The 24,081-nt window shown below is 45.2% G+C and overlaps 1 protein-coding gene across 1 annotated transcript; it reads right to left on the bottom strand.

Moving 5' to 3' along the window:
- Window positions 1-425: 425 nt before the first annotated feature.
- Window positions 426-21,961, bottom strand: cald1a (caldesmon 1a; the record flags this gene model as incomplete). The annotated part of the gene is made up of 13 exons (XM_084483284.1): window positions 426-2,694; window positions 4,824-4,860; window positions 6,661-6,729; window positions 9,297-9,395; window positions 9,799-9,939; window positions 11,582-11,657; window positions 12,110-12,153; window positions 14,700-14,837; window positions 16,830-17,112; window positions 18,699-18,802; window positions 20,882-20,923; window positions 21,288-21,780; window positions 21,903-21,961. 13 exons carry the CDS (start codon window positions 21,959-21,961, stop codon window positions 2,681-2,683), a joined length of 1,599 nt encoding a protein of 532 aa, XP_084339410.1. The 3' UTR covers window positions 426-2,680.
- Between the last annotated feature and the right edge of the window lie 2,120 nt (window positions 21,962-24,081).

Raw genomic sequence — 24,081 nt, 5'->3', positions numbered from 1 at the left:
AATGCTAATAGACCTTCCTTACCCGCCGGGGATCTGCAGAGGAGCGGGTGCGCTAAGTGCGGCTTGTCTCAAGCAAAGCACTTATTAATCTAGATACACAAACTCAATGATCCACACCCACCCCACCACCCACCTCTCAGAGCACCCGGGCCCCACCACCACCACCACCACCACCATGTCTGGTCACATGACCCTCCCCGCTGGCCCGTGATTGGTGCGTATCACCGTCTATTGTTAGGTTGCCACTGGGGGGTTTGGTTGCGTCTATTGTTAAGGACAAACAAGAACACACAACAACGATGAGGCTATTGCCCAAGTGGGAAATAGCACTTCAGCAATGGTGAAACATCTGTTCAAATTCTCTTAAAAAAGGAATGAAACGTTTGTAGTTCTTAGGAAAAAGGAGACAAGAACTTATATGTTACCGATAATGTCTTTATTGCCGTTGTTGAGTCAATGGTACAATGTTTGACAAACATGGATCCAGCTGGAAGCTAGCCACTGCCGTGACATTGAGAGCGCTTGGCTAGGTGTGAACAGAACAGCATGTGTGTGTGCTTTGCATAGCGGTTATTCGCTTTGTAAAAAGACAGGTGTCTGGTTAAACATGGACGTAGAAGACTAACACAAAAGAGATGGACTAAAGATGTAACAAAAAAATAAATCATCGAGGCAATATGAAAACCACAGTATATAAAAAAAGAGGCAATAAAACGTCACCATAAATCATACAAGAACTTTTTTTTTTTTTTTGGTCGGGCTCCCCTGCTCTTGTCAGAAGCCATGGAATGTGATTGTCGAGAGTTTCGAGCAGAACATATGATTAATTTCATGCCCCAGAGAATATTTCATTATCCTTATCAAAGCATGTGCTGTGCAAGAAAGAAAAAAAACGTACAAAGTAATGTAATGTAATGCAATACTTGAGAATTTTTCGGCAAAAAGTTAAGCATTGGAAATACAACGATGACCCCTTAGGTAGGATGACTGCCAACAGCGTACAGATGACATACCTTATGTTTACTCATGTGTTGTAGTACAGAGGCTGCTGAATCCAATAACAAAAACAACAACAAAAAAGCACTTGTTATTGCAATCATAAGGCAACAAACTTTACAAAATTATATAGTGGTGCACATCCTTGCATTGTACGATTATTATATTCTACAGGCAACCGGCAGATTGGATATCGCTCTGCATGCCCAAGGTAGGAATGCCTGTGATTCATAGTACATATCTGGAATTAATTCAGTCCTGTTGTTTTTATTATTCCCCTCAATGGGTCTTATTTACGATCGGCCACCTTGGTTCAGTCTTGTGCTGTGTTCCGATATGCATACTTCCATAGAAAATGCACCGACGTTGGCTCAGCCTGGCTCCGCCTTTCTGCTACGTAGCCACGGTGGCTGCCGTTGAGTGCGAAAAGTGTACATCGTTCCACACACCGTTTTGAGGGAACCATCCTTGAAGTACACTTCTTTTCGCCCTGATCTTAATTGGAATGCCCTACGTAGTAAGTACGGAAAGCATGGATATTGGAACACACCATCGGTCTGCTTTCAGCTCTACCGCCAGCTAGCTTTTGTAACCAAGATGGCTGCTGTAGGTGAATAAGACCCATCACACACCCTATAGCTTTAAAAAAAACAAAGTAAAAATAAGCAAAAAGCCCCCCCCCCCCCTCTTCACCTCACTGCACAGCTGCGTTTACATTGTTACATAGGAATGTCTATGAAGATTTTAAAGTGATCATGAGACTTTTTGCGTTTTCGAAATTTTCAAAAATCAACATATAAAAAGCATAAATAAAAAAAACGACATTAGGAATGATTAAAGATGGAATGATGTGAATATTGAGCGCTTCTATCACCGCCAAAATTAACGCCTTAAGTCCTTAACTGCCTGTTGGTGAATAGTCATAATATTTAAAAAAGCGAAATACCTTTTTTTATGCGTATAAAAAGGTTATTGATATATAAACGTACATTATAATAGTTAATAATAAAAAAAAAACACATGTGCTAACATATATTACTCGAAACATTGCGGAGCTATTGGTTTTATTAAGACAAATATTAAAGTGAAATCCGCTAAATTCTAGAAGTGCTTTTTTTCTTTCTATCTTGAACTTGGTGACTAAAGTCGCAAAGTGTGAAGCATTCGCTTTAAATATAAATAAAATAAAAAAATGATGTTTGAGAGAGAGAGAGAGAGACAGAGTCATGTAATCGCTTATAGTATGTGTACACGGACATCTAGAATTGGACGTGGCCGAAAGAGCTAAATTCAAATTAACCTTATTTTCTTTGCTTTGTTCCCCGTGGGATTCTACGCATCACAAATGTAGAACGATCATAAAGGTCCAAATTTCACAGCATTTTTGGTTCTTTTCATTTTTTTTTCTTAAGAATGTAAAAACGACGCAAAAATAAAAAGAAATCGACGTGCAAAGGCACTATACTCAGACGCAACCGTACAAAAATGCTGTTTCGGTACAGTGCTGGGACCGTTTTACCCCCCTCCCCCCACCTCCCGCCCTTACCCCCTCTGTCCCCCTGGTTCGTGGGTGTGTCATCTTGTGGGTGTGTCTTTACTGGATACTTAAGACTGGGTCTAAAGGAAGAGGCTGGGATTAGATCATCTTGGTCCCTGGTTGTTGCTGCAGCAGCCTTAGGAGATATTAGTGTCCCATACCTGGGGGAAAACAAACATGCACAAAACAGTATTTACTATCAAGAAGCACACTCAGCAATCAGTAAGTACTCTCAACAATCAATAAGTACTCTTAACGACCAAGAAGAACTCTTGACGATCAAGAAGAACTCTCAACATTCAAAAAGTACTCTCTAAGATCAAGAAGAACTCTCAACTCTCAAACGGTACCAAGAGATGAATTTATGACTTTGACACTAAACCAGTACAGGGAATAAATCCCTGAGTGAATTTGAGTATGAAAGACCACAACGTTTCAAATATCTTGCTGAGGTTGCATGGTGTTTTTTAGGTTTTAAATTGGGTAAAACATCACATTTTCACAGTGCAGCAGATTTTGGAGCAGAAATCAATATTTGGCTGCATGGATAGAGAGTGTCATTTATTCGGTTACCCAATCTGATGTCATATTCTGTACCGAGGTACAAACAAAGAGGAACAAGAAACACTTTAGAGGGCAAGTCAATTTCTATGAATTGTTCTGGTGTCATGCGCTTTGTCCTTGTCTGTGTGTACTCATTGTGTCCTAAAAGGGAGTCTGTGAATCCATATTGCAAACATCACAACCAGTTAACGTTGCAATATGTACAAAAAAAACATAGGCAAGGGAAGAGAAGTATATGGATATTGCACCTTTCAAAAACAAGGCCATTCCTAGTGGGAACAGAAGTGTGTCTGGGTGAGCCAGGATTCGAGTCACCTTAATTCCTCAAGTGAAACTTAATTTGACCGGACAGATAATCTATAAGGGCATGTATGTGGTTTCTGTGCGCACACTGACTCACTGACTCAAAAAACACAAAGGCATCGGCATGAAACCATCTCTTAAAATCTAAACAAAGCCCCTCCGTTTTGGCCTGCAACAGACATGACAGACCCTTGTTGTAATGCTATGTTGTGCTAATTTCAGACGGTAATGTGATAAACCCAGCATGCAGGAACCGCAGGCCCTAACCCCTCCGTCAGATCACGAGAGAGGGAGCGAGAGAAGGCAGCGAGAGAGAGGGACAGAGACAGGGAGAGAGAGTGAGAGCAAGAGATAGAGAGAATTGGCAGAGATGAAGAGGCTAACAGCTTCTGTATCTAGTGTGCAGATACTGTTTGGGAGTTTGAAACATTGTTATTCAACCGACACTTTTGTTCTCAAGACACTCACTCATTACGTGGGCATACTACCAAATCATTTAGCAGACACTTTCAAAGTGAATTTGAGTGAATTCAGAGACATAGGGCATATTGCTCAAGGATGCTTAAGCGGTTAGGCTGTGGACACTGGGTATCGAACCCAGAACTATTCCACGGGACACCTCCTAGCCACTACCATCTTTCCCCCATGCCAATACACCAATGTTAAGGTCATTGTCTATTGTGTTTTTTTGTGTTTGTGAGAGGGAGTTTGGATGTGTGAAGGGTTTGTGTGGATGTGTGTAGGTGTGTGTGAGTGCAACTAATGAAATGCCATGGATAGGATCGGTCAAGGTCAAACTCCTTCTCTCCTCTCAAGGGCACTCTGACCGGGGAATCTGCTTCACTTCTGGAAATAGCCAACGAGGCTGAAGACCCTAAACGGACATCCTAATATTCCCTCGATACCCTAGACCACGAAAGGTGTTGAAACCAGATTGTTCTCAAATATGCTTTTAATGAAAGCATCCATCTAAAATAAAACAGGTTTTATAATTCAATTCAAACTAGCAATGTATGCAATGTTAGTTTCATATTTGAGCATATTATTAGATAGTATTCAATAATTTTTTTTTGTTGTTTTTTCACACACACACCTTTATATTGATATTTAAATGATTCAATGTATTGGTTAGACTAATATTTAGCATTTTCATATTATAACTGAAAATAAACAATTATGCTATCATGGCTTAAGGCTTATATTAATTCCAGTTATTCAAACTGAAGTCCATTAAAAAATGATAGTCTGTGAGACATACTTTTTCTGTACATTCAGAGCCAGATTCTGAACTGCCTGCCTGTTGCTCGGGGGGCGCCAAAAGTGTAGCACGCCCACGGAGTTATATAAGGACTCTCCACAGACCGGCCCTCCCACACACACAAACCCAACACTAATGTACAGATATACCATTTTGTACACTTACCATTTGCGACTGATTTTGCCTCCCCTCTTCCTGTCATCTGCAATAGAAAAAATGTGAAATAAGGAGAAAGAGAAGAGGAGGAAGAAGAGGAAAGAAAAAAGAAAAAACGGTTAGGGCGGATTGAGAAGATCAGCAAAGACGAACTGTTTAGAATTCCTGTGTCAGAAAACGGCCTCAAACACTGAAGCTCATATCGCTAACTCAAATCTAACCCATCCGGCCCCGACATTGACAGTATGATCTCATCGACACTGCCAGAAACGTTCATCATCCTCACAGTCATCTGCATCCTGCCATCCATCTGCGCTAACAACGGCTAGATATTAGCTAATAGCCGCTAGCTAATAACAGGGTTAGATAACCACTGTCCTTCCTGTCCAGGGCCAGTCGTACGTCACTGCGGACCACCGCCTAGGGCCGTCCAATCCCACCACTCCACTGTGGTGGACCACAAGCCTCTGGCATAGCCGTAGCCGTTAGCTAAGCACAAGCTAGACTTGGGCTACGCCAGGACAGGCTAGCGCCAGGGCCCTCGCTGTGTGCTCCGTTTCAGCGTTAAACAGTGAGAGATAAAAAGAGAGAGACAGAAATACAGTCTAATATACAGCCTTGCAATAACGAAGTTGAAACGGAAATTGCAATCAAAACTGTGCAGTACATGCTACTCCTGAAAATGTTCCTTGTGCTCTTCAACACAACACAACAAATAATACGATAATAAAGACAAAAGAAACCATCAAAAGAAGACAGGGTGATGCAACACAGCCATTTAAAAAGGGTTCAGCATGCAGTGGGACAGTGCGCGACACACACACACACACACACAGGAACAAACACACACGCACAAGCACAGCTTACATATTCAATATGTCCAGCCTTTACACTAAGCTCTAGCGATAAGAAGGTTGTTGAAATAATGCAAAGAAACTCATATTTAGGAAGAACAAGGCTCTAGAGACACAAGCAGGCTTTATAAACTATTTTTCAGAGGGTTTGCTATGCCAATATTTTAAGGGTTATGGTTAAGCCTAAGTTAAAATGAACACAATGACCGTAGTTAACATAAACCCGATTAGTAAACTATTACTAAACCATTAGTAAACTTTTAGTTAACAGTTAGTTTGTGCTTATCACTCTATGAGCCAATGTTAATTAATGGTTAATTAGTGTACCCTTGTTGTAAAGTGTTCAACTCAATACAATTAAAATCTTTGGTTTGACCTCCCACCAAAAAAGGCAAAAACCAAACATTTAAACATTATCCTTGTTTGTACCCCCCAGATATCGTATTAAGAGACTAATAGAAATAAATAGACTAATAGAATAAAGCCCTGTAACTTTACCGATGTAGAATTACAGTATGTTTATTAAAACTAAATACTGCTGAAAGAATATAGAAGAAAGAGGTAGAAAAAAGTGATTTTGGACCATGGGTGATAAGCGCTTTGAAGAAAATAAATAGAAATAAACAAAACACGTGGAGAGGAAGGAAGCGTTTCTGTTTGCTCTTATCCTTTACCTCTCCAGGCTTCTTCCAGATTTAACGACGATGAAAACTAGCTAAAGGAGTTCTTTGAAACAAAAACAAACACAGCCATCGTTATTTCCAGCCGTGCGGAGCAGAGGTCAAAACACCACGTCATCATTTCAATCTTTAACGAGGACACACAACCTGCTTCCATTGGTTTACGTCGACTATGAGGAAATCTCATCTGAAATTGTAATTCTTATCAATCAAGAACCAACTCTCGCATCTCACAACATCAAAAGGGAGGCGTCTGAATACTTATGTTGGATAGTGACGAGTATGTGTGTAATTCGTTTTAATGATGGCTACCTTGCTGGGGGAAGAGCCTTTGTTTTCCCATAGACTTCGCTTGTTGGTGACGTCAACGGGCTTCAGGTCCTACGAGACACAGAGAGAGAGCAACAGAGAGAAGGGAGGATAGAGAGAAGGGAGAGTAGAGAGAAGGGAGGAGAGAGAGGGGAGAAGAGAGAGAATGGAGAAAGACACAGACAAAGTCCTTCAAATCTCAAGTTCTTACTCAAATTAAACTTAACAATTTAATACAACCCTGAAAATGTTTCATGAATGAATACATAAATAAGGTGGAAGCAACAGCCATATTTGAAAAGTAAAAATGGAGAGAGAAAGTTGAAAGACAGGGCATGGGCATAAGCAACAGATTGGGAATAGACAAGACAGAGAAAGTGGCAGGAGACAGAGAGAGAGAGAGACGAGGAAAAGAGAGAAATGTAAATTGAGGGGGGAAATGATGGAAGACAAGCTAAGGCATGGGTGGAGAGAGAAAGCGGAAATAGGGAGGTAGAGAGAGAGAGGTAGGATGGACTACTCCAGAAAAGTGTAGAATAATGAGAATAGATGAGAGCAGAGAGTGCAGGAAAGACAAAGCAAGAGAGAGAGAGAGCAGCGAGAGAGACAATGATAGAGAGTAAGGGCGAGAACAGGAGAAGAGGTAGAGAGAAACAGCGCTAGAGCGAGAGAGAGTGAGAGCGAGAAATTATGTGAGTATGACGGAGAGCAGGAAAGAGAAAGAGAGAGAACAGGAACAATGAAAGGAATGGAGAGAGAACAGGAAAGAGAGAAAGAGAGAGTAATTATCCAGCAGTCTTTAGGGGCGGTGGCTCTAGGTCTAGGTCAAAGTCAGAACAATAGCTGCCATATTGTGTCTGTGACCCCAGGTACCTGAGCTGTTGAGTCAAAGAAAAAGACAAAAGAAACGCAACGCCCCACGACCAGAGTGCAAAGATCGTCATAAACTAAGATTGAACCAAAGTACTTATTTTAATGAACGGTTTGGGTACACAATGGCAGTTTGACACAACCTTTATGCGAAATCACCAACAAAACCCCCTTACGATAAAATACTGTAATTTTACATGACATCCGAGGGAACGGCACAGTTTAATTTGCCGTTTAAAAACAGTTAAATCAACAATATTTGCTGCACCTGCTAACACAGATGTGCTATTAACTGAGCCAAAAATAACATCATGATTGATGCGAGGAGATTATATCATCTCTTACCTACTTCACTGCTGAAAAAAACCCACATCAGCAGGGGAAATTTAAATCAAAACTAGGCTACAGATGGTGTTGCTAAGGCTGACCTATTCAGACCTGGGATTTTAGCTCTCGTTTTCTAACTAGGCTACACAATAGGCTTTACTTTTTCCATCATAGCTCGCGTCCCCCTTATTAAGATCAGATAATTTATCACACGACAGAGAGTTTCGTTTCATGCGCCCATGTTTTCGGCTTATGTTGTTTGCCTCCTGGATTGAATGCGAGGGCCGGGAGAGGTTTGAGATGAATCATGTTTGGCGAGGGAGACAGGGGGGTGAGGAGAGAGAGAGAGAGAGAGAGAGAGAGAGAGAGAGAGAGAGAGAGAGAGCGGACGGCACGGTGGTTCTTCTTCTTCTAGGGGAATAGAGACGTACAATTGGCAGGGGAGGCCCTCAGTTCTGTCATTGATAGCCAGAAAAGCAAAGCGTACGATAAAAGAGAAATCCCTCCCACGTACACTCCAATACTGAAACTAGATAAAAAATGTGTTCGAAAAAATACCGCTGGCTGTTAAGAGGCGATAAAGGAGGACTTTGGGGGGGAGCTCTTGAAGAGATAGAGTCAGTGGAGTTGAATCACTCCAGGCTCTGAAACTCTGGCCACTAGGGGGCGCCGAAAGCCCATCCCACAGGCCAGAGAGGGGGGGAAACGATTTTTTAAGGTAGGTGTGTGTGTGTGTGTGTGTGTGTGTGTGTGTGTGTATGTGTGTGTGTGTGTGTGTGTGTGTGTGTATATATGTGTGTGTGTGTGTGTGTGTGTGTGCAGACTCAAAGGCCCCATTGTGAGTTAGCGTTAATGCTAGCATGGAGGCGTAATGGTTCTGGTCGTGGCTGGATGGTTTAAGCTGCACCGCGTTTTGGTTGACGCGCTATTTACACGCAAACGGCCAGGGGACAAAATTGCATTGTCCGAAATGCCTACCGAGGCCGAACCAAAGAAATACTGGGAATGTCTTGTTTGTAGCAGTAGCAGTAGTAGTAGTAGTAGTAGTAGTAGTAGTAGTTGGACTAGTAACAGGGAAATGGAAATGTGCACTGATGTATAAAAACAGACATTTTGTATTCCGAAAATGTATGTCAGTAAATAGTTTCAATTAAAATCCAGGGTTTGCTCCTCTGAAGTCTTGACACCGTATTTATGAGAAAGTGGGCGAGTGAGAAATCAGAGAGAGAGAGAGAGAGCAAGAGAGTGAGAGAGAGCAAAAGAGAGAGAGAGAGAGCAAAAGAGAGAGAGAGAGAGAAAGAAAGGACAATAGAGCTGACATATATCATATCTCCATGGTGTCTGTATCTATATCTATACATGAATACAGCTCTGTGGCTGCTGCACATTCCCCGCATTTCATTGGTGGGGGTGGTGGGGGGGTTGCCATGGCGACGACCTACCGCCGGCCTTCCTCCGCCCGACGTTTTCCCGCTCTCGGGGGTTTTGTTCAGCCAGTCGTTGATGCGGCCCGCCACACCTATCTTCACCACAGCTGTTTCCTGTTTGGGGAGAGGTCAGGGGGTCAGCGCTCGGCACCGTTGCCATAGAGACAACGGCCACGGTAAAAAAGAGAGAGAGAGAAAAAAAGTCGGGTCATGATTTTTCTCTCGTCTCTCTCTCCCCCCGGGCTCGTGTGTTGAGAAACATAAAGAGGCTCAAGTTAGCGAGATACCGAACCAAAATGATACCAAATAACACAAACACACACACACACACACACACACACACACACACACACACACACACACACACACACACACTTCTCCGGGTCCAATTATTTTTTTCCAGAATCTGCGGCATCGATTAATAATTCACGTTTTCCCGCTTCCTCTTCCACCGCCTGGGTCTCTCTCTCTCTCTCTCGCTCTCTCTCTCTCTCTCTCTCTCTCATGCATTCCGTACCTTGTACGCCCCGGCGCCCCCTCCTGGCGAGCCGAACACGTTGCCCTTCTCCCACATGCTCTTGATGCTGCGGATGCCGTCGGTGACCAGGGGCAGGTCAGAGGCCCCCGAACGGGGCGAGCGAGACTCCCTGTTCTCCCTCTGTGGAGAGAGAGAGAGAGAGAGACAGGAGAGAGAGAGACAGAGAGAGAGAGAGAGAGAGAGAGAGAGAGAGAGAGAGAGAGAGAGAGAGAGAGAGAGAGAGAGAGAGGTTAAGGTCATGCATGGGTTTGGATGTGGATGGGTGTGAGGAAGGGAGGACATGACATGGAGGGCCGAACGGTTCCTGGTTTGATCCCTGATGTTTGCGGTGTGGCTGTCAGCCGAGCTTTAGCTGAGGAGCCCCCAAGCCCTACCTGCACATCCGTGAAATCAGACGACGCCCTTTGGATGACAGAGGCGTCTAAATGACTAGATAGTCAGTAGAATAGAGAGGGCTAAGGAGGAGATACGTCGTTTTAAAACAATAAAAAATTACTTCCATACTTTTGCTCAAGTCAATTATAATGAATTTAATTTTTGAAGATGTGGAAAATAGCAATCTGCTAGAACCTGGCACAATGCATATTCTCTTGGTTATTAAAAGATTAATGTCTTATTGTGCACTGTCCCTGTCTTTGAAGTACGATTCCAAAGGTTCTCCATGTTAACACAACATAAGAAACACGTATGGCATACGATGATATGAAATGCATGATGAAAAACTATTGTTTAGGCTGGTTGCGAAGCACTTTTCCTTCATAAGAGTTAAAAAACCCCAGAGAATTACCACCCCCATCCCCCCTCTCCCAAACGCAAACTAGTTCATTTCAGACCCCCGATGACAGCAGTATAACTTGGAGCATGTGTGTGTGTGTGTGTGTGTGTGTGTGTCTTCACTCACTGAAGCGGTCCACAGAGCCTGTTCCTAAGACAGCCTTCATTGCCGTACATGGTTCTTAATAACAGCCCGCGGGCAAATTTGAACAGAATTATGACCGTGTTCCACCGGCTGCCTGGGCCCAGCCACGCTGTGCCTTTATTAATATCTCCCAGAGTCACCACCACACACCCCTCTGAAGACCCCACTGCTGCTGCTCACTGCACAGTTATTAGCCGCCGCGGGGGTGGGAGAGTGGTTAGGGGTTTTGGTCAAGAAAAGGTGAATAGTTATGGGTTCGAACTCCCAAAATTGCCGCAATCCAAACCTAACCTTAAGGCGACCCCGAGTTAAATGCCTAGCTCATGGACATGCTCATTAAAGTTACTGTAAGGGAAGCTTTAAGTGCTGTTATTAGAGTGCAGGTTGTAAGAAATGGCAGAGTCATCCGTCAGCTATTGGTGAGGTAACATGAGAATATCTGTTTTTTGAGTTGACCGCGCCGGCCTCTGTATGTGCTAATTCGATTGTAGACCACTCACGGCTAATTTGGGATTGCTCAGGACATCTCTTCCCTGATTGGTTCGGGGAATATATCTCGCCTGTCAATCACAGGTGTGTGAAATCCAACACTTCTCAATGGAAACTCAAGGGAGTTTAAAAGATGAATAGTTTAAAAAACCTCATCTCTTCTCTCTTTACAACTCTTGCATCTTACCTACAGCGCCTTCACTGACATGTATCCTGCCCAAAATAATTAGAATTCAATCATAAACTATGTTGTGGATCTCAGTGTCTGACAAATGACTGAATAGTAAGAATAGTACAACAAAAGTAGTAATACTGAATCCATATTAATGACGATATATTGATTGTAGTGCTGACCTGGGCGGCTGAAGTGTATTGCTCCAGTCGGTTGTCAATCTTGGAGACCACAGGAGAGTGGGGCAGTTTCACCGAGCTGAAAAACACAAAGAGTACAGTTACAGAGAACAAGAAGGGTAACGTTCCAAAATTATAAAATAGAAACACTTTAGTCCGTCTCTTCACACTCCCATCGCCCTATGAGCCAATGTAAGTCCCTAATCCGGCCGGCCTGCTTTGCAGTGCTTGTTTGCCACAATGTTGTTCGTGATTACGCCTGATGAAGATTGGTTCTCCTAACCGCCGTTTGGCAGATGGTCCAATCAAGGCGGTCTTTAGCTTAATGGGGGGGCTAGCTTAGCTTCGTCCCAACAGGACGCGACACACTATACAAAAAAGTTATTGTTCCTCTCACACTTACACCCACACAAGAAATACACCAAAACATACATCAGATACAGCCCGTAATTAAACTAGGATTTTACTTGAACTGAAAGTTGTATTAAAAAAAATGATGGAAAAATGATTTGAGGTTGTATTTTTTTATACCTTCTCTGTGCCGACTTGTTGAGGAACTCTGTCCTCTCCTCGATCTGTTGGGAGGGAAACAGGAGGAGGCGTATTTAATAAGTGATGCAACAACACAACAACAGCTAGCTGAGCTTCTCGAACGGCCTTCAAACAGCTAGACGGTCAAACACTTTATATGCTAAGGTTTTGTCGCAATTGCAAAAAAAGGAAAAGCCTTAAAATATCAATATTCTACCTGTAAAAAACGATTTAGTGCCAGGGTGACCAAAAACGATGATATGATAGCACTTTGAGGATTTGGTCAGTCGTTATTGAAGAGAATCCCTGCTTTGCTTCCCAATATGGAAATAAAACCATAAAACCATTTCCTGTTCCTGTTTATTTGGGATTCTCTTGTACATAATCTTCATACAATGCAGCTTTCTATCCAGCTAAGTTGTAACACACACACACACACACACACACACACACACACACACACACACAAACAAGAGGAACATGCAGGAATATAGAAAGACTAAGCACATATGCAAGTGCAGACACATGAAAGTGCGAAAATGAAATCCCCAATGAAAGAACACACCCTTTAAATTCTGTGTAGGGTGTGAGCAGAGACTGTGGGGAGTTTGGGATTTTGTTAATGAAAAACGAACGAACAAAGGGCCAAGCGAGGGGCAGTCTGAACCTTCCTTAAACACTTGGCAAAGTAAATAAATAAATAAATAAAAATAGGGCCAGAAACGGCCAGTTGTTAGCATGCTGCTACCAACTGTGGGAGTTGCCAGAAACACTCTGGGGCAGGAAATTCCCCATTGTCAGCGGCATTTTGAGGAGCTGTAAGCCCTCCGAATGTGGTCACAGTATTTCTCTCAAAGCCTAATCGCTTTTTCCTGTGTGTACGTGACGTTCATTCGGTCCTTCCCCTTAAGAGAATGCTTGCTTCCCATGCCCCCCAAAACCAGCCTTGGTTTTGGGGTAACGATAATGTCTTTACATCCAAACGTTTAGCAATCAATAAATAATTTCGTTTTTTACGGCGTTTGTCGAAATTGGATTTGTATCAGGTCTTAAAAGTTGAAATGTGATATGCTTAAAATGACCCGGACATATCTGCTCTTAATGATGGATAGTGATTTCATTAATGTTAGGTTAGGTTCACATCCCATAACTCATATAATCCGTCTATCTATGACCTCACCAACTGCTCGATTATTTCAATGTATCATTAGGTATGGAATGCATTCAATAGCCACGGTAAGAAGCAGCTTCTACAACACGACGAATTATGAAATAGTCACACCGGGTTCTCAAGAGGCACAGACACATAAAAAGTCCTTGAAACCACAGCACTTCATCACCGCAATTAAAGCACACACACACATGCACGCACAGGCACACAAAGACACACACACACAAACACACACCCCAACCACACACACAATTGTACCTACAGTGTAGATGACAAACAAGATGAGGTGCGTCTCAGACATGGGTAGCTTTAGGGGGCAGGGTTATTGATTATGGATGATTCGATTAGCTGATCATCAAAACACACAAATAGCGACGGAATGAAAACAAACAAGATCTGCGTGCTTGTGCTCGGAAACGATTCTAGTCAAGCCCCCGCAGGTCCGAGCCGCAGCGGAGAGAGCAGAGACAGATGGGTGTTCCTGCTAACTATCGCTAAATAAATTGTATCCATGTTTTTTTATTTTTCTCAACACATGGGAGCAAGTTTTTCGGCAATGCTGGAAAACATTTATTCACATTCAACCTAATTATACGTTGCGTCGGCGAGAAGCAGCTTTCACTTTGAGTGGGGAGTTTTCCGTGTCGTTTCGGATAACAGTTTTCAGCACATTTGCCTGCGTGCGCGTGTGTCTGGTGTGAATTTGTCTCACGCACACACGGACGTACACACACACACACACACACACACACACACACACACACACACACACATAAATGAGAGAGGGATGCTGGCCAATCAGAGAGGGGTTACGGTGGGGGGGTTTGAGAGCCACGTATTAATTACACGTTCCTTCCGAGTTTCTGCTTCACTCTGAGACTCTTTAGATGAATTATTCGCCCTTAATCTCTCTCCGCAACATGGCGCTCAGAGGAGTAGGAGGAGGAGGTGTGAGGAATAGACATCACTTCAACCACCCCTTCATCTCTCCGCGTCTCCCTCTTGGTGAATACTGGAGATGTTTGGGGTGGGCTCTGTCAGTCTAACGGAAACGAGAGGGGCTCTAAATATGTTGATGACTTTTCCCCCGGACAGAATTTTCAAAAGCCCAGTGCAGAAGGGAAGAGCACTATTCTGAAGTGATTATAAAAGGAGCGGATAAGAAACATAAAACAAAGAAATTGGTGTGACAGCAAAGCTTTGTTAACAGATTTAACAATGCGTAATACTTAAACATTTATTTTTTTCAATAGTTGATGTTTTGTAACCCGTTTCTGAGTCCTGGAGGTAAACGCAGTGTGTTCACAGATTGATAGTATAACGAAGAGAGAAGATGGCAGACTTTGAGCGTCAGACGAACAACAGGAGCCAGGTGACCCTAAAAGCGGTGAGAGGTCAAAGGTGACGGCAAGCACTGACCTTGAGGGAGGAGCCTCTCGGGCTGACACACTTGAACGGCTTCCCCTCTCCGTCCAGAACCTCCTCCCCCTTCTGCCTCTTCTCTGCCGCTTCCGCCCTTCTCCTCTCAATCTCCTCCTTCATCCTCCTCTTCTCCTCCTGAACAGAAGACAGACAGAGAGAGACAGAGAGGAGACAGAGAGAGAGACAGAGACAGAGACAGAGAGAGAGGGAGACAGAGAGAGACAGAGACAGAGAGAGAGGGAGCCAGAGAGAGAGACAGAGACAGAGAGAGAGGAGACAGAGAGAGACAGAGACAGAGAGAGACAGAGAGGAGACAGAGAGACAAAGACAGAGAGAGAGACAGAGAGGAGACAGAGAGGAGACAGAGAGAGACAGAGACAGAGAGGAGACAGAGAGAGAGACAAAGACAGAGAGAGAGACAGAGAGGAGACAGACAGAGAGAGACAGAGACAGAGACAGAGAGAGAGACAGAGAGACAGAGAGAGAGACAGAGAGAGAGAGAGAGCTTTACTCAGCATGGAGATCATCAACGGTGACTGGGTGCTTTATTTCTGGCGAGGCAGCTTCACAACAATAAGCTTGAGTTTGCCAAGGACGCTGTTTTCAAGACAGCTCTGATTCACGGCGTCTCAAAGCCTTGCTTAATAGTTTAGGTCTTAACTTTGAAGGAACGATATTTCCAGCCAGGTAAGTAGTCATCTATAATAATGGCCTGGCAATTAACATTAAGCATATTAATAGAAATATAAAAAAATGAATCATAAGGACTTTTATTTCTAAAGACAATGTAGAATATAAAACATAACATGAATCAACAAAATGGTAGTTTCAATGATGGTTAAAAAAACATTTGAAACTATAAGGCTAATTGAATGGGAGAACGTTCTAGGCTTTATTGACGTTGATTTTCAACTAAACTCAGCTACACATCAACCTGGTAATCGCTTCCTAAGAGTGTGTGTGTACTGTGATCCTGGTCTCCTTGGAATCTGTGTGTCTCTGCTCCCTGGCCTGGGCTGGTCTACGCCTGCCTCCCCAGCACATCTTCCAATTATGAAGGCCTCATTACCAACCCAGTGGATGGGGCGGGCGAGAGCCACGCAGAGAGAGGGGTACGGACGGGCTGGCCACGACCAGCCCACACAGGGTTTAACAGACACAGAAGAAGAGGAGGAGGAAGAGGAAGGAGAAGCAGAAGAACAAGACGAAGAAGACGACTGTGGCCCGGTCACAAAACGGAGGCAAACCCGATCAGTGTGTGCGTACGCGTGCAGTGTACGTAAGTGTGTGGGAAAAAAGGTGCAATTTGAAGTGCAAACAGGCTGTCAGCGCTGCAGAGAGTTTAGCAGGCAGCTCCCAGGAATTATCACGGTTTTCGAGGCAACGCGCACTGATGAAGTCATCACAGTAGGGGGAGGGAGGCAGTGCGGACGTGCTGAGTTATGAGAGGAGTGGGGGAGGGGGGGGGGGGGGGGGGGCGGTGATGAAGGGCACAACACCAGGAAATCACACGACGGCAGACCTTCCAGCGCCCCGCTCAGTTTGCCAAGATCCCACAGGTGTTTCCCGCTCACCACACGGCGTGCTGATTGGTGGCTTGTTTCACACGACGCGGCGTCGGCGGAGTCCGAGTGACGGATCCGAGGAAGGGAGGACGAGAGGACGGGAGGAGAGAGGAAGACATAGATCACAGACAGAGAGAGGAAACATGGAGAGAAACAAAGGAGATAGACACACGATAGTGTGAGAGGCAAACGGTAGGAAGGGAAACCGAGTGATAAACGGTAGAGATACAAAGGATAAAGAGAAAGAGAGAAACACATGATAGAGAGAGAGAGATAAACGATAGAGAGAAAGAGAGAAACAAACGATAAAGAGAGATAGATAGTGAGTGCAACGATAAGAGAGAGATAAACACATGATAAAGAGAGAGAGAGAGGGAGACCAACAATAAGAGAGAGAGAGATAAAGAGAGAGAGACAGAGCGCAACGAGGGCGCCACCTACCCTGCGATTGAACCCTCCCTCCCTCCCTCCTCTACCTCCCTCCCTCCTTCCCTCCACCCCTCTTCCTCCCCCCCCTCCCTCCCTCCCTCCCTCCCTCCCTCCCCTCCCCCCCCTCGCTCACCTCCTCCCTGGCCTTCCTGTCGGCCTCCTCCTGCTTCCTCTGGCGCTCCTCCTCCTCCAGCACCTTCCTCCTCTCCTCCCTCTTGCTCTTCAGCCCCTCCAGCTGGACGTCCGCCTCCTGCTGCTTCTGCCGCAGCCGCTCAAACTCCCTGCTCTCCGCGTCGTCGCGGCGACGCTTCAGCTCCTCCATCTTCCGCTCCGCCAGGCGGGCGTCGGCGTCCTCATCCCGGTCGTCGGCGGCAACCGCCACGGCGGACGCGTCGGGGGAACGCAGGGAGCTGCGACTGGAGAGTGTGCGTGTGCGTGTGTGTGTGTGTGTGTGTGGAGAGAGGAGGTGCACAAATTGGTACAGATAAATGAGACGGACCGGCAATGTATTATGCATGTGACATACTTAGAGGGCTCACGTACACACACCCGTTTTGCATGTGCACAGGAGCACATGTGCCAGACGCGTGCACATATGTCGGCACACACACTCATCTGTGCAGCCACATTACAGACATATGCAGACAGATGTACAGACCTAGTCACATACACCGCCCATACACACACGGACACACACACACACACCAACCACTCACCAAAAAACACATGCACTCAAACATACTTGCACTGACAAACACACACACACACACACACACACACACACACACACACACACACACACACACACACACACACACACACACACACACACACACACACACACACACACACACACCAGTGGATAAGAGCATGGATAAGCGTGGATAAGAGGGCAATCTTTGGTTTCTTGACCCCTGTGTGGCAGGCAGGGGGAGTTAACAGTCAATGACCCTCGCTTCACAGACAACAGCCGGAGAAGACCAGACTCTGTGAAAACAGGGGATTTGTGTCGGCGGCGAGTCGTACCGTCGCACGGCCTTTGTACTACCTCGCCGGCGAAAGCCCCGCGACTCGGGCCCACAATCATGTCTTGACTGCGATCAAAGCGTGATCACACACCGTGCGAGCATAAAAATCAATGAGCGCTGACAACTCTGCCATGCGTGTGTGTGTGTGTGTGTGTGTGTGTGTGTGTGTGTGTGTGTGTGTGTGTGTGTGTGTGTGTGTGTGTGTGTGTGTGCATGTGCACCCAACCGAGGGATCCCGGGTACTCTAGGTACACTGGGGATTCAGCCAATCAGTCAGTGTTCAGCGTCCGTCCTTCCAGACAGCACAGAGCCGGCTAGACGGGGACGTTCAGACTGGACATAATAACGGGGCTCCATCGATCAGCTTCATCATTTCAGACGTCTCATCGGTGGTCTTTGATACGCGGTTTGTTTCTGGTGACCGTAAGGTGTGAGCAGACGTTTAGGGTCACTGTACACTTCTTCACTGAAAGGTTGAGTAGAAAACTAGTGCGAGGAGATTGAAGGGTTTGGATATTGGAATAGTTTTATTTTTTTATTTATCGGGGATTGAATAGCGGGTGGTGATGCTTTTAGTTATTCGGAAAATAGCCCCAAAATAGCTAAGGTTTCTTTTCCTGGGTGGACCGTGGTCTGTCCACAAAATAAAACAAAATGGACAGGCCTTTGAGTGCGATCCATGATTCGGTCTAATACCCGGCACTGCAGAGAGGAGTAATTTGGGTTGAGTGTTGTGTTGTTTGGGTGTGCTGCATGGGTCATGATGTAATTGTGTGTGTGTGTGTGCATGTGTGTATGTGTGTGTACCTTTGTGTATGTACTTGTGTTTGTGTGTGAGACTGTGTGCGTCTGCATGTGTGTGTGTGTGTGTGACTGTGTGTTGGTGTATGTGTGTGACTGTGTGTTGGTGTGTGTGTGTGACTGTGTGTTGGTGTGTGCGCGCCCGTGTGCATTGGTGTGTGTGTGTGTGTTACCTCGGGGTCCTCTCGGGTTTCCTCAGCTGCTTGGGAGGAGCTTCCTCGTGAACGCCCCCGTTCTGACTCCCTCTCTCCTGCCTGGCCCCGCCCCTCTCATTCACCTGGAGACACACACACACACACACACACACACACACACACACACACACACACACACACACACACACACACACACACACACACACACACACACACACACACACACACACACACACACACACACACACACACACACACACACAGAAGGACCACAGTGAGCCAAAAATAAAAAAGCAGGATGCGCTTCACATCACAGCATTTCCAAGAAAGGGACGGTGAGAGAGGAGAGGAGGAGAGGAGGAGAGACGGTGAGGGACGGAGAGAGAGGAGAGGAGGAGAGGAGGAGAGAGGGTGAGGGAGAGGAGAGGAGGAGAGACGGTGAGGGAGAGGAGAGGAGGTGAGACGGTGAGAGAGGGAGAGGAGGAGAGGAGGAGAGGTTGAGTGGCTAGGACACACCACACAAAGTGGAACACGAAGGGAACATCCCGTACCGCAGGGTCCACTCCACTGAATTACCACCGGCTGAGGAACACTGGAAGCAGTGGGGGTAAGACACCGAGTCCTCCAAACTACTTTAACTCTCCCCTGCTGGCAGACACTAACCCCCCCCAAAAAATATCAAACTAAACTCTTTCATTTTTTATGAGTAGGTCTACAAACCCACAAATCCGTGTCTGAGTGTGAAGACGTAATTAGCTTTGTTAGCGGTCGTTGCGCGGTTCAAATCACATCATTTATTTTTCCCGCCTTCTGTTGAGAGGAGTGACAGTTTGGTGGAGTGGAGCCTGGGCCACGAGTAAAAAATAAATAAAGTTAACCGGGAGAGGAGTGGAAAAAGCCGGTGCCGGTGACGGTGAACGCGGTGCTGTGTGACCACTCGGTGAAACGTAGCATTAAGCCTTATTAAAAACCCATACCGCGCGGGCGTAGCCACAACTCAGAAAACCATAGGCTACGGTTACTGCTAGTTAGCGACTGCGCAAGAAACCTACTTTGTGACCACATGGGTTGTCTGGGTAATTTCAATGTCTGGCCTGCTCTCTTTTGACCCCTCCCCCACTCCCATTTCTTTAATCAGTGGCGTACTTTGGGTGTGAAGAGAGTGTGAAAGATTGTGCTGTTTAATGGCACTTTTTTTTCTCTTTGATTAATTTTCGGAACACCAAGCTAATTTTGGCGGGATTCCTGAAAAGGTTTCCAATTATTCCGTAAATTTTGTTAATATCACCCCCACGCCGTCTTTATGACTGCCATGGTGGCAGAGATTGAGGTCTTTACCCTCTAAGAGGTTCTTAAATAGCTCTTAGCTGACGGATGGGTGGCCATTAAGACGAAATTTAAGCACATTCCAAGACTGGAAACAGGAAGGCTGATCTGGCTCCTTTGTGTACATCATTTATAAATACATATACTATGTGTTATGTTCTATGTCCATTTACTGTTTATAAATACTATAGTATATATATACACACATACTGTGCTATAACACTGTATGCAAATATACAATTGCATCTTATCATCCAGTTTCAAACAGGCCTGCACCTTTTCAAATTCATTCCATTGCGTCCTTCCCTTTCAATACTCTTCCACATCATATCAAAAGGAAAATATTGATCTTAATTCCTTTGCCTCAAAGATCCACATTGCAAAGCCCCAACTGGCGAGGCAGCTCTGGCGCTGCAGCCATTGAAGTTACCCAGTGTGACTGTAAAAAGTGCTCTGTGTATCACACTGTGCTCCGCACACCAAACCCGCCGCCTTACCGTCGCCGCAGCGCTCGTGGCGCGCAGTATCTCTGAAACCTCATTATCCTCCTGGTTGCGATCGCTCACGCTGTTTTCTAAAGCACTATCTGTGTTGCCTTCCCCCTCCGCTACCCCCCCCCACGTCTCCGCCTCGCCCCGAGACGGCGAATCAGGAGATCTCCCCTGATTTGAGTTTAAATTTCCACCGACCGCAGAGTGAGTTTCCTCTGTGTTATTTTCCTATGAAAGGGGAGAGGGGGAGGGGGGGAGGGGGAGTGGGGACCACAGCAACACATTAACATAATAAGAGTCTCGATAAAATGATGAGACTTGAGTTCATTTTATTTTTTTTTTGAAATCACTCAAAAGGGATGTGGGATGAATGGATGACTGTACCTGATCTGACATTTTTAACTGATCCGGTTCCTCAGTGGAATTCTACGGATCACAGAATAACCCATTGCCATGTCAGATCTTGGGTTTCGCAAGGGAATGCACGTACAGGGCAGGGCCCAGTAGGGCTTTGGCAATAGCATCATGCATTGTTGCGTCATCCTACAGTCATCATGTTATTGTAATGTTGGTCAAAGAAGCGCACAATTTCATATTAGGGCGGGGAATATTGGAGAAATAAAGAAAGACATATTCTTTTCTTTACTTCCATTCTTTGTAAAAATCGAGGTACACAGGTTTTCACATTAAAGAAAAAGACAATATTTCATATAAAATGTTAATAAAAAATGTTAATAAAGTGGCCGTATGTAGTACAACCCTGATCCTGTAGGGCTCTTGTCTCACTGACCTGTTCCCTGATGTAAGACCTCCTGGGCTTCTCCTCCTCCACCACCTCCTCCTCCTCCTCCTCCTCCTCCCGTCTCTGCTCCATCTCCTCTTCTCCTCCAAGCTCCACAACCTCCTCTTCCTCATACTTCTCCACCTCCTCCTCCCTCCTTCTGCTGCTGCTGCCATACATCACCGGCTTCTGCTGCTCCTCCTCCTCCTCCTCTTCCTCCCCGTTGTCACGGTGACCCCGGCGCCAGGAGGGCTGCCCCCCTTCTTCATCGTTCTTCTCCACTGCGTCGCCCCCGCCGCCGCCGTTGCCGGGGGCGTCCACCCCGGCCTGGGCGCCGGTGCCGTCCAGCTCCTGCTGACGCTCCTGCGCCTCCTTCATGCGCTTCTGCCTGCGCTCCTCCCTCTTTGCCATGCGCTCCAGCAGCGCCTGCTCCTCCTCGTCTACTCCTTCTCCTCCTCCTCCCCCACCGTAGGAGCTGCTCACAGACACCGTCTCCGTCACACTGGGAGAGTGTGACACACGACAAACGTAAGATTAACATTAACAGTAGTGCACTGGTTTGAGTGGGAGTGAGTCCATGCCAAAAAAGGTTGAGGGTTCAAACCCTAAACTCTGGAGAACTACCTGTCGGCATTGTTGAGCAGGATGCTCATACCCCTGACCTGCATCTTCATGACATCCATCTATATTTATTAACACGATAAATGCATAAAATATACAGACTTTTGAGCAGTCAAGTGAAGCAGAGTCGAGTTAATTTAATCTGTAAAGCCCTGACTCATAATTCCAGTCTCAAAGGGCTTTGAAGACTAGATTATGGACGGCAACCCACTCATCCCTTCCGGGGACAGCTAGGATAGCACCACCAAATAACGGTGATGAAACAAATTAGTAAACATTATTTACTTATAGACCCCTAACCCCCCCCCCCCTTACATTTTATATATCAAAGCCAACAGTTACCACCCATCTCTGATGTGTCCGTCTGTCTGGTGAACATCATTTATAAGTAAATATATTTTATTTACGGCTATCAGCAGCTGGCTATCAGCAGCTAGCCGGGGCTAGGTCTTTTCCCTCCATCTTTATCTTATAGCAATTCCTGTGTGGCTCGTAAGTTGAGGACATAACCTCCACTCCTCCACACCACAACCCAAAAGCCTTCTCTCTCATCATGACAGAGTACAGGAAGTCATGGTTCTGTTTCTATGACAATGGATTTGACGCACAGCAGTGACTGCTGTGTGACTGTGTGTGTGACTGTGTGTGTGTGTGTGTGTGTGTGTGTGTGTGATTTATGAGGCAACCATCAGAATAGTTGCATGTTCTAAGGATACGCGCTCATGGAAATGCTTCAAACGTACAAGCAGTATTTTAATGGATTCTGTCTATCCGCCTACAACATTGATGTGCATGAATATGTATGTGTGCGTGTGTGTGTGTCTGTGCGTGCTTGTATGTGTGCATGTGTCTGGTATGTATATGTAAATGTGTACGTGCATGTGCCATGTGTTTGCATGCATTCATGAATGCACATACTAGGGATGTGAATAACTCAAAATTTTCATGGTCAAATAATCAGTGGGTGGTACGAACGAATAATCAATTATTCGATGTGTGCCGACATTCACAGTGCGCTGAGAAAGGATGCTCCGCCTCCGATGCGAAAATCTGAGTGTAATTCACAATTAAGAAATAACAAACGGTGGGCCTGTTCGTAATTCATTATATATTTTGTAAATTTTAATGTAATAATTATCAACCTTAATTTTGGGGGCTCCCCCCCCCACCAGGTACTTGATGCCCTACGCGCTCTGCGTACTCTGCGTATGGGGAGCGGCGGCCCTGGGCCTACCTAAAAGACAGGCGCTAGTGCAAACAAATAAATAGCCTTTAGGCCACATGCAGGAACGAAAATAATCGCCCTTTATAATAAAGGAGGATAACAATGAAATTACTTAGTAGCCGAACAACATTTTTACAAAGCAGGTGCGGGCTTGTGGAACGGAAAATTAAGATAGCCTTTCTTACCTTTGGACAGGCATATACAATTGCTCCTAGCTATCAACAGATGTATCAAGAGAGCCAAAAGGCAGTCTCATCAAACCAAGGTTTTTATTAAGGAACAACAGCATGTCAGCATGTGCTGGGAGGAGACGAGTGTGGAGCCTATTGACCAAAACACCTGCAGCGGAAAAAACCCGCTCAGCAGGGACAGACGTGGCAGGGATAGAGGTAAGCCTTCGCGATCTGCATGTTCATTCCAGGTTTGCATCCGTAGCCAATTGAGGCTAAATAAGACGGCATGTTTGAATTAAGGATATTGTCTCAGCTGTTCTTTATTTTGGGCCGTGGGTACAGCAGGCAAGGGTCAGCTCGACTCGCTTCCAATAATTTAAAAAACTCACAACTTCAAAAAAATATTTTATTTATTTTACAATTCAAAAATGAACAAAACTGTCTTCTAAATTTAGGAAATGATACTGGGAAACGAATAAACCATTATAAGCAACGAGTGAACTTAATAAGCGATCAAAATACTTTTTGCAACCACCGCCTCTTTCCCTTGACGTTTAGTTTTCACCTTAAATATGCGACAGATGTAATTAAGGCAACCTGGTCTCACAGGAATCCGTGAAATAAGTCGGTCTAACGTCCCGTTTACAAAAAATAATGCCCATAAAAGGTTCGAATATTAAAGGCTGCCTAATATTCTTCGAATATTAGAATTTTTTTAAATATTTGAATAATGAAGTTCGGAGTCAAAGCCTAGTCCATACACAGGTTAACAGTGACGGCGTTT

The sequence above is a fragment of the Micromesistius poutassou genome (genome assembly GCF_964030765.1).
Source record: "Micromesistius poutassou genome assembly, chromosome: 18".
NCBI lineage: Eukaryota > Metazoa > Chordata > Actinopteri > Gadiformes > Gadidae > Micromesistius > Micromesistius poutassou.
This window is presented reverse-complemented; position numbering and strand designations above follow the sequence as displayed.